The sequence below is a fragment of the Prionailurus bengalensis genome, chromosome A2 (genome assembly GCF_016509475.1).
Source record: "Prionailurus bengalensis isolate Pbe53 chromosome A2, Fcat_Pben_1.1_paternal_pri, whole genome shotgun sequence".
Taxonomy (NCBI): domain Eukaryota; kingdom Metazoa; phylum Chordata; class Mammalia; order Carnivora; family Felidae; genus Prionailurus; species Prionailurus bengalensis.
In genome coordinates, this window is record NC_057348.1 from 121,911,885 (window position 1) to 121,928,655 (window position 16,771).

At 48.8% G+C, this 16,771-nt stretch overlaps 1 protein-coding gene across 4 annotated transcripts in view; it reads left to right on the plus strand.

The window, feature by feature from the left end:
* Positions 1-16,771, plus strand: part of ADCYAP1R1 (ADCYAP receptor type I) — a 59,250-nt gene that overhangs the window by 26,832 nt on the left and 15,647 nt on the right. For all 4 annotated transcript variants that reach the window (XM_043589200.1, XM_043589201.1, XM_043589202.1 and 1 more), the window contains exons 4-13: positions 353-460; positions 3,026-3,046; positions 4,074-4,115; positions 6,495-6,604; positions 7,212-7,309; positions 7,776-7,908; positions 8,841-8,994; positions 9,417-9,477; positions 10,011-10,080; positions 14,319-14,410. In XM_043589200.1, coding sequence (XP_043445135.1) covers positions 353-460; positions 3,026-3,046; positions 4,074-4,115; positions 6,495-6,604; positions 7,212-7,309; positions 7,776-7,908; positions 8,841-8,994; positions 9,417-9,477; positions 10,011-10,080; positions 14,319-14,410 — 889 coding nt within the window. The remainder of the gene's footprint in view (positions 1-352; positions 461-3,025; positions 3,047-4,073; positions 4,116-6,494; positions 6,605-7,211; positions 7,310-7,775; positions 7,909-8,840; positions 8,995-9,416; positions 9,478-10,010; positions 10,081-14,318; positions 14,411-16,771) is intronic.

Sequence of the window (16,771 nt, forward strand, 5' to 3'; positions counted from 1 at the left end):
CTCGTGCTTACTGATCCCGCCCTGTCCTGTTGCTGCTCTGTTTCTCTCTTCCCTGCAGTCCTGCCAGCACCGTGGGGCTGTGGGAGATGCAAAGTCAGATGAGAGCTCCCTCCCTACCCCAGGAACTCCTAAATTTCCCAGCTCCTCTTTGAGGGGTATTCAGGGATGAGGCTGAGCCCTGCCTCACACAGTAAGCCTCACCTTCCCTCCAGGAAACTCTTCCCTCCCACTGCAAGGGCCTGGCTCACGAGGGTGTATGTGTGCACATGTGAACCCCTGCACGTGTGCGTGTGTGTGGTGCATGTGCATGTGTGGGGCTGGGCCCCCCTCACCACGGCTCTCTTCCGCACAGGCTGCCCCGGGATGTGGGACAACCTCACGTGTTGGAAGCCTGCCCGTGTGGGGGAGATGGTCCTCGTCAGCTGCCCTGAACTCTTCCGAATCTTCAACCCAGACCAAGGTGAGTTTTCCCCTGGGACCTCTTTAGGCCTCGATTGGTCTAGTCTGCTCCCCACACTTGGGCCCCCGACCTACCTGGGACACCCTGAAGGCCGATATTCCCCACTCCAGAGCTCCCATACTGGTGGGAGGGTGAAACCACAGACCCTGGTCCACACGGGGCCACGGAGGCACCTGCAGACCGGGCCCCCACGGTCGACGTGGAGATGTGCCGTATGCGTGAGGCAATGTGCTCTCAGATGTGGGCTCCATCACTTACCCAAGTGGGGCCTGGAGCAAGGCAATTAACCCCTCTGTCCCTAGGCTGTCAAATGGGAATGTGGCATAGTGACTGGGGAATCAGTGGAGGAACGCATGTGGTAGTCACTCAGTCCAGGCCTTGACACATTTTAATGGTCAATAATGTTAGTTGGTGTTACTATCAATATACTTCATGCACAGATGCTCAGAGGCTCAGAGAGACACCCAGATATGGACACACAACAAGACACCCTTAGGCAGCTGGATGTAAGACTCTTGCCCATGTCCACACTCACATACCCACTTAGATACTGGGTATGTTGTCACAAAGAGCTCAGTTTGGGACATGTCTGTGTTTCAGGTCTTGGGGGGCCATTGATATGCTATGGAGATACTCAGGGGCCCCAGACCAATTTGAGAGTCTTAGGGGTGGGCAGTGGCTGAGTTGTATGACTCAAGACGTAGGGACAGGAGGGGTGCCTGGGTGGCTCAGTCGGTTAAGCATCCAACTCTTGATTTTGGCTCAGGTCATGATCTCACAGTTTGTGAATTTGAGCCCCATGTCGGGCTCTGCACTGACAATGTGGAGCCTGCTTGGGGTTCTCTCTCTCTCTCTCTCTCTCTCTCTCTCTCTCTCCTTCCTCCCTGCCCCTCCTCTGCTCACGCTGTCTCTGTCTCTCTCAAAATAAATAAACTTAAAAAAAAAAAGACGTAAGGACAGGAGGCAGAGGAGAGGGGGCAGTGCTCTGCCTAAAGGCACAAGGCCTTAATGACTACATCTCCAAGGGCAGGGGTCTGAGGAAAAGGGGATCATGCAGATCTCTTCTTTGGGGGTGAGTCCGCTGGGTTTTCCAGGCCAGTTTCCACCTTTCAGCTGGGACCTTGTAGATTCCTAAGAAAGGCTGCTGTCCAGCCAGTCCACACTGACTCTGGGAGGGGCCTATAGCCGGACCCTGGTCCTCACCCTACTCCTTGTGGCCATCAAGGGAAGCAGGGCACCAAGGTAGTGGGGGCAGGGAGAGGAAGCAGGGCTGGACTCCAGGCAGGTGATATCCTGAGAACTGGGCCACTGACTGCTGAGCCCTGGGTTGGAGCCTTGTTTAGAGGAGGATGGAGGGATTAGAGGGATCTGAGTCACTTGTGTGGTCATGCACAGGACCTTGCCACCTGGCCCTCAGCTTCCTGTTTCACCTGCCTAAGGCTTAGGCCAATGTCCTTCTAGAACTGGAGAGTTCCAAGTTCCAGTCCACTAGGGAGTCTTGCCTACCTCCGTCCCCCACCCTGTCTGTGAGAGGCAGAGGCATATTTTCTTTTACTCTTGGGACTTTTACTCTACAACACCCCTGACCCGGCCCAGAGGGGAAGGGGCTTGCAGAAGGTGGCAGTATGTTGGGGTGCAAGGCCCCATGCAAAGACCACGGAAGCAGGGTTTAGCTACAATGCCCCACCTCCCCCCCCCGCCCCACTTCCCCTTGTGGAGCTTTCAGCCACACCTCCCACCTCCAGACCTGCCAGCCCAGGGGGAGGGTGGCAGTTGGGCTGTCTCATCCTGAAAACTGGGGGACTGGGCGTGACCCAGAGCAGGACAGGAAATGAATTTGAAAGAGGAGACAAACTCAGGAAGCACTGGGGTGCGGGGTACCATGTGCGTGGCGGGGCATCAGGTGTGGTGACCGCAGGTGACTCAGCCGCATCTCTGATGCATTCCTATGGAAACCGCCTTCATCACTTCCTCCGTGCACGTATTCCTCTCATTCATCATTTACTTGAAGTTTCTTATACATCCACTTTGAGTCAGGTACCATGGCAAGACTGCTGCTTTTCAACAACAAAAAAGGCAACATGAATCAGCAGTAAATTAAGATTTTAAGATTTAAGACCTTCGCACTATATCCCTCCTTCTGGCAATTGCATGATGAATGTGTTATTTACACCTGATTCTTAATGGCTCATTAAGGCAGGGCCTTTTAGCATCTCTGTTCACAAAGCTGGATCAGTGAGATTTGCCTTAAATACTTAGAAAGTTGAGAATGGCATTTCTCCTTTTGTTTTGCGATTTCCAAGGCTGAATCTGTTCGCTGTAGTAGTTGTTGCTTTGCAGGTTATTGAAGATACAAGAGCACTGATCTCTCTCCTCCTCTCATTTTTCCTTAACTGGGTCACGTGTCTGGCCCACCCCCAGCCTGTAGTCCTCATGGCCTTGGGTCCCCAGCAGAGTCTGGGAGTAGGGAGCGGGAGAGGGAGGAAATCGACAGGACCCAGTGAGAGCAGACTCACCATTAGCCCCCTTGTTCACCTCTGTGTTGTCTCTCTTTCTCTGTTTCAGTGTGGGAGATGGAAACCATTGGTAAGAGGAACCTTGGAGAAGACAGGCTGCTGATCATCTATCTGTCCGTCTGTCCATCCAGCGAGAGCCCAGTTCTGACTGCTGGGAATGGGTGGGGGCGGAAGCAGAGGCTTATCAGAGACCAGGTTCTCCCCACACCAGCCACCTTTGGCCATCCGGGAGGTGGGGGACACAGGCAAATGGAAGGCACAGGTGCCTTGGTGTTGGGTGCTCACGGGCTGATTTGGGAGTATGAGACACACGCATGGAGGGGTTGGAAAATGAGCCTACCCCTGTGCCCAAGCATACATACAGGCCTGAATGTGTGTGTGAGCCCACGTAGATAACTGACATCCTCGGTGGCTGTGAAGTTGAAATGTAGGGCAGGCCTGAGAGCATGGGAGACCTCGCTATGCAGCATGCAGCTGGGATAATGAGTAGGTCCAGAGAGGCTTCCTGGAGAGGGTGGCATGTCAGCTACGTGTTATAAGCAGGACTTTGAGAAGTGGAAAGGAAATGAGGGTTCATTGCCAGCAGGGGATTCTTGATAAGAAAGGATGGAGGTGAGAATAAAGAGTCAGGAGAAAGAAAAAAAATGTCTGAGGATGAAGTCCTGGGCTCATCCAGGATGAGATAGGTTTGGGGCTGAGACGGAGGCTTGCAGACCAAAGAAGAGACCCAAGGCCGGGACCCATGTTGCTGCTTCTTGCCTTTTTCTGGAAAAGGGCCAGTCATCCTTTTCCATTCCCCTCCCAGTCCAGAGGCCCTCCCACCTTCCTGACAATATCCCGTTTCCACTTCCTGTTGCCCGGTGGGGAGAACTGAGTCATGGGCCATCATTAGAAGCAAATGAGATTGATGCTAGAAGGCATGGTGTGTCAGAGCAGTGTGTGGCTGCCATGTGCGCTGAGGCCTTTTGGCCAAGACCCCACCTCTGTCGTCTGGACCAGGGATGGCCTTGGGCTACCAGGGTGGAGAGTATACCATGCATGGCTCCACATGTGGATGGCCGTGTGTGCTGACTCATGCCCACTTTTGTGCTTTGCAGGAGAGTTCGATTTCCCTGACAGTAACTCCTTGGATCTCTCAGGTGAGGTTATGGGTAAGCTGGGGCTGGCTGGAGGGAGGGCACCTGCTGACACGTGAGCTTAGGGGCCCCTATTCCAGGGCAGTCAGTGCCTTTCTGTGGCTGTGTGATCTTTGACGGGTCGCTCTCCTTCTCTGAAAAACCTGTGGATTTTCTCCAGGGAAACTTGCACTCGTGTGCTCAGATAGAACATTGTGCATATAATTTCCGGGAGTGCAGATCTCTCGAAGCCTCATTGTGGACTCCCAAGTACAGATCCCCTAGATCAGATGGCCCCTGATAGTTTGGAACTTCCAAAGGTGCGGTGGTGCTTCTCGAACTTTCACTGTGATCTGTCACCTAGTGAGCTTATTAAAACTCAGATTCCTGGACGCCACCCCCAGAGTCTCTGATTTAGTAGGCCTGGGGTGAGGCCTGAGAATGTTCATTTCTAGCCAGTCTCCCAGTTGCTGCTTGATGGGCTGGTCTGGGAAGGGTGCCCACTTTGAGAACTACTGCCCTAAAATTCTGTGCTCCTATGAAATTGCTGGGGCAAAATAGCCTAGTGAAGTAGGCACAGCCACTACAAGTTTTTGACATTCTGGAGAGTACTCCATCTTCTGGAGATTTCCATCAGAACAATAGAGTGGCAAATTCGTGGAATAGTTCTGAACAAAATGGTTTATACGCTTCTGTGCCCACACTGTCTTATAAAAAGAAACAGAGAAAGAAGGAAAATAAAAGAAAGGAAATGGCTTCTACCTCTAGGACACTTTTACAAAATTGCTTTTCAAAGCAGCTTCCCTTTCCTCTTCCCACCACCCTGATGTGGGCAAAGCAGAGAGGAGATGAGGTCCAGAAATGAGAAGGGACTTGGCCAAGGCCCTGATTCCCCCAGGACATGCAGACTTTCAGTGGGACTTGGAAGGAGGTCGCCAGCCAGTAACAGCCTGACATGGATTTGCTGGAAGAAAGAATTTGGCATCAAAATGTGGGACAGAAGTGACTCCTTCTTTCCCTGGGCCTGGCAGACGTCCTCCTCATCCTGTGTCACAGGACTCCAAACTCGAGAAGCAATGGAAACCAGTAATCCCCCACTCGGGGCAGAGCTGTCTTCTATGGAAGGGGTCACCCACCCTCTGCTGCTTCCCAGAGTCCCAGGAAGTATGTTTCTGACTCTCTTGGTAAAAAAGAATTGGCCCCAGCTCTTCCAACTCAACTGGCAAGGACATGAGGTTGGAAAAGTGCGGAGGGGTTTCTGGTCTTGGTCTCTGCCCTTTCCTCCTTCCTGAGCTCCCCAGAGGTGGCCTTGGCCACAGCAGGGGGATCCTTCCAGAAACATGGGTTCTGGAGGCCCCTTTTCCATAGATGTTACCTGTTGTACACAATTTTCTGGCCCCTGAATCCTGTAAAAGAAAAAAACATTCCCATGTGTCCTAATACACCAGGTAAGCTCCCAGAAAGCCAGTCTGGGGACAGGGGACAGCCTGGGGCCACACTCAAGTGCAGGGATGGAGGCGGAGGGGGCTGCTTGCCTTCTCCCCTCCATGGGGTGTCTGTGGTTCACCCTTACAGACAGTCAGGAGAGGGGAGGATGAAATGAGCAATCATTAAAGGCTAAAAGGCCCCAGGCAGGGCAAAAACCAATCTAGATTCCACTCTGTAGACAGGAAATGACTCCCTCTGCTTTGGTGTCCTACAAAATGGCCTTTAAAGTCTATCAAAAGAAAATTAAAGCGCATTAGTGACAGAAAACAGACCTCTAAACCTGGGAAGACAAAAGTTTGTTTTTTTTTTTTTTTAAACTTAAATACATATCTTAATAAGATCTGGCGCTAGGTTAATGGAGGTCTGGTCCTTGTTAATTAAGCAAGCCGTGTGTCCCCTTTGTGCGGATATTGCTGCTGGAAGGCTCGCAGCTCCCCATGTATGACAGGAGCTCCTACATCACAGACACCTGAGGTGGTTACTGGACCAGAATCTGGGGGTTGGAACGCAGCGGGGTTTGCAATGATGACCTCACATCATTCTTTTCTGCCCGTTGCCATTTGACAAGTGCTGATGCAGGGCCTAGGCAAGGGGCTCAGGCCTTTCCCGGGTGAGCATTTGCCAGTTCCAGAAGAGGAGGAGGCTGGACTCATCCTGGCTCGGTCCCCTCACCGCTTGTTAAGAGATCTGCAGTGCCTGGTCCTCCCCAGTGTCCTTTGTGTTAAGGCTTAAGGGCACCAGCAATCCCTCTTTTCCCTCAGACAGTGGAAGATTTTGTGAACCTTCAGTCACCATGCTTCCCAGATGGGCATATGGGTTTCCAGAAATTCCCACTGAAGAAGTAATTTTCAAGTGAGAATTTCAGGGTCCTTTTAAATCATTTCCATGCCTCACTGAATTTTTGTTCTACTGCAGACATGAGGGTGGTGAGCCGGAACTGCACTGAGGATGGATGGTCGGAGCCGTTCCCTCATTATGTGGATGCTTGTGGGTTCGATGAATATGAATCAGAGACCGGGGACCAGGTGAGTATCTGTCCCCACCTGGAGGTGGTGGGGGTGGAGCCGAGGAGGCCTGTGTCAGGGTGTTCCCAGCAAAGGCCTTGGCTCCTATTGGGACTCCAGGAAGCTCAGGTCCCCAGGCAGCCCACGAGCACCTGCTGTGTACCCAAGGCAGATACACAGAGGGCAAGACTTTTATTCATTCATTCTGGGCCAAGAAGCATCTGGTTTGCTGTCTGAGTTCCTCCAGCCCCCACCACATGTCCCCTACCTCTCTGGCTACTCTTTTAGGGTGCTCATCCTTCCTGTGGCCTGACAACTGAAAGGTTGATGCTGGGCTCAGCAGGGGGCCTCCTGGACACTTCTCCAGGCTAAGGCTATTCTGATTGGTTGGTGCCCCTCTATTTAGCCAGCATTTACTGAATGTCAGCAGAATACAGATACTGCAGAGGGGAGTAAAAAACTCATGGGGGATGGGGTGAGGGGCAGAGTAGTAGAGGGAGAGGAGGAGGCAAGAAATAAAGGAGGAGCTGGGTAGTGGTCCCCGAGGTGGGAAAGCCCTGGCCTGAGGGGGCTGGGGGATTGGGGCAAGCCCCGTGTGGAACACTGAGTATTTTGTGCTTTGCTCCAGGACTATTACTACCTGTCGGTCAAGGCCCTGTACACAGTTGGCTACAGCACATCCCTTGTCACCCTCACCACTGCCATGGTCATCCTGTGTCGTTTCCGGTAAGACCCTCCCCCAGCAGTGTTTGAGCTAGTGCAGCCCACCCTAGCTCAGAGCCTTTTCTCTGTCCCCCCCACCCCCCCCCCCACCCCTGCCCCTGGATATCAGCCCTGGAGGTCTCTTAGAGGGCAAGGACATTTCCTCCACCCCTAGGCTAACAGATGGGAAACTTGACCCCAGAGACAGCCACTGACGTGTCCAGGGCCACCAGCAAGGTAGACCTATGTTCCTCACTTTTATCCTAGATAGACAGAGCTCACAGGAGGGGAAAGTCTGGCCTTTCGGAATAGTGGAGCCAGGCAACAAAGTCTGGCAGTGAATGAGGATTTAGAGAGGTGGGAAGGAGGTGGCAAGGTGGGGACCCCCTGAGACAAAACCGTGGAGTTGGCCCAAAGCAGACCACAGAGTGGAGGGGTGGAACGGGTTCCTTGCTTCAAGGCCTCTTCCTCCCCTGGCTTGCTGGCGTAGGAAGCTGCACTGCACCCGCAATTTCATCCACATGAACCTGTTCGTGTCATTCATGCTGAGGGCCATCTCCGTTTTCATCAAAGACTGGATCCTCTATGCGGAGCAGGACAGCAACCACTGCTTCATCTCCACCGTGAGTGAGCTGGGCCCTGGCAGGAAGGCTTCCTGCCCTCCCAGGACTCCCTTCCCTGCGGCACCCGGTCATCCAGGTGTTTTTCTGTAGGTTAAGGCATTGTCCCCAGTGAATGCGGAAATCCGGGAATGACCGTGAGGTTGCTAGTAGCCAGTGAGATCCCCGTATGATGTCGTTTCCTGTCCCTCTCTCTGTACATGTACTTGGCAGAACAGATGTGGAGGGGAGAGTGGAAATGCCAAGTCCCACTTGCCCAAGAAGGAAACTAGGTTCAGAGAGAGGGCTGGCCTGGCCCCTGGGCATTTAACTAACCCGTGACAGAGCCAAGGGGCTGCTTGGCTTGGATTTTCTCCAGACTACCTCCCCAATTGTCATACCTTTTGGAGGTAAGCAGAAAATACAGGCTTTGATGGAATAAGATAGAAAGAACATCCCAGAGCATAGGGTCTTGACCCAGGAGGGCATACTTGGAGCCGGGGGTTGGGGGGGGGCAGTGTCTCTCTGAGGTTTCTGGGGGCCAAGAGCATTCCCCCTTGATGTCCAAAACCTTTATTTTACCAAGGAGCCTCCTGCAGGGTCCTCTATATCCACCTTACCTGGAGGGGCTGGAGAAGGAGCAGGAAAGACCTGGGCGAATGAGCCTGGGGAGGGGAGAGGGTCCTGTGCTCGCCCCCAGCCCAACTCTTTTCTGGCATGTGTCGAGTTGCCTCCATGGGCAGCTTCGACTCAGAATCATAGGATGCTACATTTTTAACTCTTCGAATCCAGGAATGTTGAGTCTTTCAGCCCCATGGGGTGTTTGAATCCCAGCATGTCAGAGCTGTAGGGCCGTCAGGATTCTACCGGGTCCAGTTGGGCTGGATTTCCAGGGCTGGGTGGGGGCCAGCAGTGGGAGCTTCATGCCTCCCTCACCCTCCCTGCCCTCTTTGCAGGTGGAATGCAAGGCCATAATGGTTTTCTTCCACTACTGTGTCGTGTCCAACTACTTCTGGCTGTTCATCGAGGGCCTATACCTCTTCACCCTGCTGGTGGAGACCTTCTTCCCTGAGAGGAGATACTTCTACTGGTACACCATTATAGGCTGGGGTAGGTCACTGGCTGTGGCCTGGACAGGCTCAGGCCTCATGGCCAGGTACATCCTTGATCCCGCGGTCAGGGTGTGTTAGGTCAGAGGAGGGAGGCCCTGTCCTGCCCTGCAGCTGATGGTGTGCTTCTGGTTCTTGGACCCTTTCTTGCTCTTCCTGCCCATAGAAACCCACCATCAGAAAGAGGTGATAGGCTCAGGAGTCCTTCTGAGAAGTGAGATAGCCCAGGGTCTTACGGGTACATGAACCCCCAGGAGGCACTTAGGGTCCCCAAGACTCCAGACCTAAAAGGGAGACCTGCCCCATGGGTCAGAACCCCCTGTCTGAGTGGGGACAGCGGCTTCTGGGAGCCCCAAATCTGAGGGGAACCCAGGGCCCGTGGGTTTTCCTGTTATCACTGAGCTTCTTTTCTTGCTCTCCCAGGGACCCCAACTGTGTGTGTGTCTGTGTGGGCTGTGCTGAGGCTCTACCTCGACAACACAGGGTGAGTACATACCCGAGGGCCAGGGCGAGAGCCCCGACGGGCCTCAGTGGCTGCTCCGACCTAACATTGACTGCCCACCCCCACACCCTGACCCTACCACAGGTGGACCACATGGTCACATCTCAGCCAGAACCTAGTGAGAATGTGCAGGGCTTCGGAGTCCCTCTCTACTTTTGGGCCCAGCTCTGAGTGTCTTTTTTCCTTTCAGGGAGAGGAGGAAGAGTGTTGGGGGTGAGATCACCCCTCCACAAGCCCTGGGCCTGAAGGGGGAACACGGCCCTTGCCCAGGAGCGCATTGGTGACTCCAACTCTTGTGCTCCACTTCCTGCCTTGACAGGGAGCAGAGGGAAGTCCTGGGACACTAGAAGAACCAGAACTGGGCTCGGGTCTGCAAGCATGCCTGAGCACTTTCTTTCCAGCCATCCCCTCCTCAGAGAGCTGTAGGGGAGAAGTGCCACAGTGGGGCCAGGGGCATTGTCCTGTGGGCATCCCGGCCCTGAGCTTAATCTCTCTTCTTTCTCTCTGTCTCTCAGCTGCTGGGATATGAATGACAACACAGCTCTGTGGTGGGTGATCAAAGGCCCTGTGGTTGGTTCCATAATGGTGAGTATCCTTGAGACCAGGAGGGGGGAAGAGACAGGGCCTGGGCAGAAAACAGAAGAGGAGAAATACAGAGGTCGCTTTACAAACCATCCTCTTTCCTTTTCATGGCTACATTATATTCTGGAACATGGATACGCAAGTTATTTAGCTATCCCACTAGTGTTGGACATTTGTATTATCTCATTTTTCCTCATAACAAAATACGCTACTTGGAGCAGTTGTGTGCATAATTTTGAGCATGAGTATTTCTTTAGAATAAATCTCTAGAAATGGAATTGCTGGGCCGGAAAGAGTACCTCTTATCATTGTCTGCACTTAAAATATCAAACATTTACATTTTTGCATACTCTTCTGGGGAATAATGGTAGTTCATCGTTTTAACGTGAATCTCTCCACATTGCTGGTGCAGTGAAGTATTTTTTTTCCAAGCACTTATTGAAAATTTGTTTTTATTCTGGTCATTACCTGTTTATTTCTTTTGCTCGTTTTTCTTTTGCTTGCTTTGATCACTTGTCTTTCTAACTGTTTGAAAGATAGTAATGCTTTGTCGGTTAAACACGTTGTAAGTGTGTTTACAAGACTGCATAATTTTATTACAGTCAAACTATCAGGTTTTGTCTTCATGAATTCTGAAACTTATTTCTTGTTTGTGGAAGTCTTTTCCCATCCTAGGATATAAAAGTATTTTTAACTGTTTTATAACAATTTTATGGATTGGATTATTATATATATGTCCTTAATTTAGCTAATTTTTTAAAGGTTATTTATTTTGAGAGAGAGAGAGAGAGAGAGAGAGAGCACAAGTGGGGGAGGGGCAGAGAGAGAGAGAGAGAGAGAGAGAGAGAGAGAGAATCCAAGCAGGCTTCATGCTGTCAGCACAGAGCTCGACGTTAGCCCATGAAACTGTGAGGTCATGATCTCAGCCATGATCAGGAGTCAGACACTCAACGGACTGAGACACTGAGGCACCCCAGTCAAGCTAAATTTTTATTTCTTTGTCTAATCTGAAATGATATCTAATCTTCCTTAGTTTTTTTTCCCCCAGTTGGATAGACATTCCACCCTTTTAATTTTTTTTATTAAATAGACCATCATTTCTCTATTATGTTAAAATGTTACTTTTATCATGAACATTCAATACATTCTTCTTGTATTTAGTTCCAGACTTTCTATGTTATATTACTAATCTATCAGGCTATTTCCGTGGTGAATGCCCTCTTGTGTTTGTTATTATTAACCTGGTAGCAGGTTTTGAGGTCTGGTATGTTAATATCCCTTTCTTTATTCTTTTTTCCTTCAAAATTTTCTTGCACACTTACTTGTTCAAGTGAACTTTCAAATATCCTTGTCAAATTGCAAAAAAAAAAAAAAAAGAGTCTGGTCAAGAGTTTTAGAGAAATTGCATTGAATTTATAAATTAATTTGGAGAAGTGATTTTCTTAAAAATATGGAATCTTCCTCTCCAAGAACGTGGCATGATTCTCCATTTATTCAGCCTTTCTCATAGAGTCATTTGTATAGCTTTTTAGTTGTCTTGTGCAATTTACCTGCAAGGTATTTTCCATTCTGTGCTTGTATTGAATCTGGGACTCATTCTGTCATTGTATGTTCTAGTGGATTACTAATAGGGAAACTATTAGTTATTGTGTATTTTTGGTTACCTTTTCTTGGTTACCTTTTTAAACTCTCTTATTAGTTCCTGTCCCTTTTCAGTTGGTTTTCATGGGTTTTCTAGGTAGAACATTACATAATCTGTAAATGAAAATAATTTTACTCTTTCTAGTATTTATATCATTTATTCCTAGGTTTTGATGAGGATGGTGTTTGCTATATAGTTTTGGGAAGTTATTCTTCATTGAACTAGGAAAGTTCCTATTCCTGGCTTGTTTTAGTGTGTATTTTTTAAAAATCAGGAAATCCAATATGTTTTGGAAACATTTTCTGGAGTGATCCCTTCCCTTCGTGATGGACGTTTATAATATTCCAATTTGTCTTCCTAATGAACAATGCTACAATGGATATATTTGTGTGTATCTTTGAATATGTGTGAATATATCTTTTAGAATTAATCTCTAGGAGCGGAATTTCTGGGACAAAGGGTACGTAACATTTAACATTTTCATAGATATCAAATGAACAGAATACAAGAGTGCTCATTTCTCGTGTCTTTGTTGATGTTTTGATTACTGAACTATTCACCAATCTTATGGTGGATAAGGGTAGTTTATTGTTTTAATCTGTTAATGTAACAAATATTAGTAGATTTGTTTTTTTTTCCCTGAACTTCCGGTGTAAAACCTTTATGGACACGATCTGTTTGTTCTTTTAATACACTGCTAAATTCTATTTGTTAACATTTTGTTTGTAGTTTTTGCATTGTTCTTTGTATGTTCTCTAGTGTTAGGTGTGTGTGGTGTGGTGTGTGTGTGTGTGTGTGTGTGTGTGTGTGTGTATTTGTGTGTATTTATATGCTTTCTTCATTGTCCGGGATTTGGAGTAGAGTTTTGTTAGCCTAATAAGTAATTTGTGAGGTTTTCTTTTTATTTGCTTTTAAACAAAAGCAAATGAGGTAGTTTGTAAGTTACATCTTCCCTGAAGGTATTAAGAGACTAGTCTTTAAAATTATCTGCATTTTAATGCCTTTTAATGCATACATCTTTTGATTAGTTTATTTCAATTTCTCCTAAGGACATTGCTCTACTCAGATTTTCCACATCTTCTTTTAACTTTTTTTAAGTTTATTTATTGAGAGAGAGGGAGAAAGAGAATCCCATGCAGGCTCCATGCCACCAGCACAGGGCCTCACACAAGGCTCAAATTCATGAACCACGAGATCATGAGCTGAGCAGAAACTTGAACCAGACCCTCAATTGATTGAGCCACTCGGGCACCCTCTATATCTTCTTTTTTTTTTTTTAATTTTTTTTTTAACGTTTATTTATTTTTTGAGACAGAGAGAGACAGAGCATGAACGGGGGAGGGTCAGAGAGAGGGAGACATAGAATCCGAAACAGGCTCCAGGCTCTGAGCTGTCAGCACAGAGCCTGACGCGGGGCTCGAACTCACAGACCGCAAGATCATGACCTGAGCCGAAGTTGGCCGCTTAATCGACTGAGCCACCCAGGCGCCCCCCTCTATATCTTCTTGATTCAATTTTGTCAATTTCTATTTTCCCATTTTGTTTGATTTTCCCTTGTGATTTAAAATATTCTATACATCTGTTGTCTTGTCTTCCTTCTGATCCCTAAATTTGTTTAGTTGTATTTTCTCCTTTTGGATCGACTAACATTTGCAGTGAGCAGTGTTCTGTGCTGAATTCCAGGTACTGTGTAGACGCTGGGCTTGTAGTGGAGATCATTGAGAGAACCCTGACTTCATAGAGCATGTTTTATCATTCTAATTGATCTGTGGAAACAAACAAACAAAAAAACAAAGCCCCCAAATAAAGTTTTTATTGATCGTCTACTTTTTTCCTATTTCTTTATAATGCATGTTTATCTTTATTAATTTCCTTCTTGTGTAAGTTAAAATTGTGGCACTTTCCCCCTAGCTTTTGATTTGAATGCTTCATTATCTTATTGTCGATATTTACTATGTTTTAGTAAGTTAGTGTCAAGTTCTGCATTTTTCTTTTCTCCAGGCACTGCTTTGGCTCCATCCAGATGATGTCACTGTATGGTCCTTTCATTGCACCTTGTTTCTATTAGTTTGCTCCCTGTCCTCCCCTTTCTGTTTAGAGAGATTTTGTCCGTGATCTTCATCTGAAGGTAAATGCTGTCATTGTCGTTCCCAGACAGCTTTTTAATTAATAATACTTATGGTTGTCCTTTCTGGTTCCCCATGTTCAGTTACTCTGAGCTTGGAGTTTCTCCAGAGGACAGCTCTCAGCTCGGCAGGAGCCTCTTCTCTGTCTGTTTGGCATTGTTTTCCATCACCCCGATCCGATTTGCTTTCTCTTCTAGAAATTGCCTACTTTTCTGGCTCAGTCATGAGCCAGAAATACTCAGTTTTTCTCAGTACTCTTATGAAACTCTTTTTCTTCTATCTCTTCTGTCATTTCAGCAATAGTAAATGGGAGGTAAACAAGTGTTCTCACGTTGCCATCTTGGATTCATAAGTCTAGATGGGATTTTGACTGACCAGAGAGGGTCCTCCTGGGGCGGCAACAGTCCATGCAGAGGCGAGAGCTATGGCAAGTCTTTGCCCGGAATCATTTCTGTCTTTTCTTTGCTCTTCAGGTTAACTTTGTGCTCTTCATTGGCATCATCGTCATCCTCGTGCAGAAACTTCAGTCTCCAGACATGGGAGGCAACGAGTCCAGCATCTACTTGTAAGTACCATTGTGTGAATGCCATAGTCACTTCCAACAGCTATGTGGGCCCTGCACTGAGGTCACAGGAGAAGGCCTAGGTTTTGCTGACAGGGTAAACCAGCAGCGGCATTTGCAAGACGTCTTTCTGATTAAAGTGCCTTTAAAATGTAGTTGCCTTGCCTATCCTTTAGCCAGCCCAGGAGCTAATCCACATGGTGATTACATGGAGGGGAAGAGAGAGAGAGAGAGGAAGAGATGGTCAGACCCTGTGTCACATGAGGAAAAGCAATATGGAAGACACCAGATTCCTTAGGGTAGTTAGGGTCTTAGTTGTTTCACAGTTGGATTTCCTTTGGGGATCTTGGTTCTGTGGGAAGTTCATGAATGCCACTGGATGCACTGTTGCCTGATGTCCCCACCCCAGCCCAGTGGGGCTGAGCAAGTTGCTCAGCCCCGACTAGCGAACCAGGTGGACATTCTTGCTGGCTATTGGAAGAGGGGATTCTTTCTCTTCTCCACCTTCTTTCAGGGAAGCTCTATCTTCGGGCCTGGTCTTCCTCCTATAACTCCCTCCTCCCTGACCAGAGGGACAGCTGATATGTTTCACATAGCTGGGGTTCCCCAGGCAACACTTACCATTGAGTGTAGGGTTTCCTCCACCTCCATGGCTGTTTGGCTTTGCTTCCTACAAATCTTTTCACAGTCACGTCCCTAACAGCTTGCCCCACTTGCTCTGCCACCCCTCTCCCAGCCTTCCACTTATTCTGAATCAGACCGGGAAGCTTCCATTTCACCCTTCTTGCCTCATGATCAGGAGAATGACCAGCTGGGGGTGTGGGGACACTGCTGCTGCCGGGGGGGGGGGGAAGGTCGAACCCCTGTGGTTGGCTGGTGGGGTCAGATGGGCACAGAAAGTCTGAGGGCATTCTCTAGGGTCTGTCCATGGGCAAGGTGGAAGCCATATGTGTTGCCTCCTTCGTTTTTAAAGAAAAGAGCAGATTAGAAGGAGCTGAGGTATTCTCATGGTGTCAGTGGGGGCTTGGTCCTGTTTTCATTGGAGACTCCAACCCAGTGGGGCTCAGAACCTTGATGGCTGCCAGTGGACAAGTAGAGCAGCAGAGAGACCCCACCAGAGGGTTCTCCCCACCGGCCATTCTCCTGGATAGACGGTGTGGCAGGAACTACCCAGAGACCCATCCCAGATCCTTAGGGCTTCCCCAGAGATGCAGAACTTGCCCTGGGTCTGTGTGGTCAGCTTGGGGGCCTGCCTTGTAGAAGTCCTTCCAGTGGGGCTGGGGGATCTGCATAGGGCCTGGCTTGGTCAGCCTTGTTTTCCCTGCATTTAAGGATGATTACATTTCATTGGAAAAGACCCCCTACCTTTTTTTTTTTTTTTTTTTTTTTTTGCTGTCCATTTACTGTCTTTTTTTTTTCATGTTTTTGCAAGTGTTTTTTGTTTTTGTTTTTTTACCAACCCCTGCTTATCTGTATGTGTTTATGTAGTCAAAAATTTGTCATGCATATAAGTCATAAAGTCTCTAAGGCCTTGCACTGGGGGACCAGTGGGACTGGCTCCCTGTGACTGACTAACTTCCCTAGAGGGATCATTCCTACCTTAGTCTCTAGCACCCACAAAACAGAGCCCTGCCGCTCCCTTCACCTCCCTGTCTGGCGTCAGCTCTCACGTGCTATGTCTAGCCACACGGTGGACTGCTCTAGGGCCGAATGCCTCCCATGCAGTTGTTTCTGACATCCGAAGCTACTGGCAGCTAAATTGCCCTTTTCTTTCCTTTGAGCTCCAGCCTTGGTCCCCCTACTCTCTGCTTGCTTCTGAGAAGGGTTTCTTCTTCTGGGGTTTCTGGGATCTCTTCTCTGGGAGGCTCCCCCTTCCTTCCCTCCCACAGGGACACACACAGGGGTCCAACTGCAACCTAATAAGGACACTCTACTGACCCCAACGCACCCTTCACCAGCTTAGACATCTTGTGGTAGGCAGCCAGAAGCTCCCCAGGTCTGGTGGGAGGGAAGTGTGGGGTCAGGGTTTCCGAAATATTCCCAGACTGGGAGCTGTAGGATCCTGTCCGGCCTTCCTAATGCGTAGACAACCATTTGTAAGAGTGATTTATACATTTAAGTACATTTAAGAACCAGCTGGTTGGTTTGCTTCTGCTGTGGACCAAAAAAATCCCCTTGCAATCTCAGAGAATCCTCCTTGGTGCTAGTCTCAAGCCCCAAAGACAAAAAACTCAGGTGCGGTTGGCAAGCCAGGTGGGAGGGCTAACACAGGATGAGGGGCCCTTGATCCCCTGACATTTAGCAACCTACATGAGTGTTTCCAGGGTCAAGGAGACCCTGTTGGTGGAAAATGAGGGTTAATCA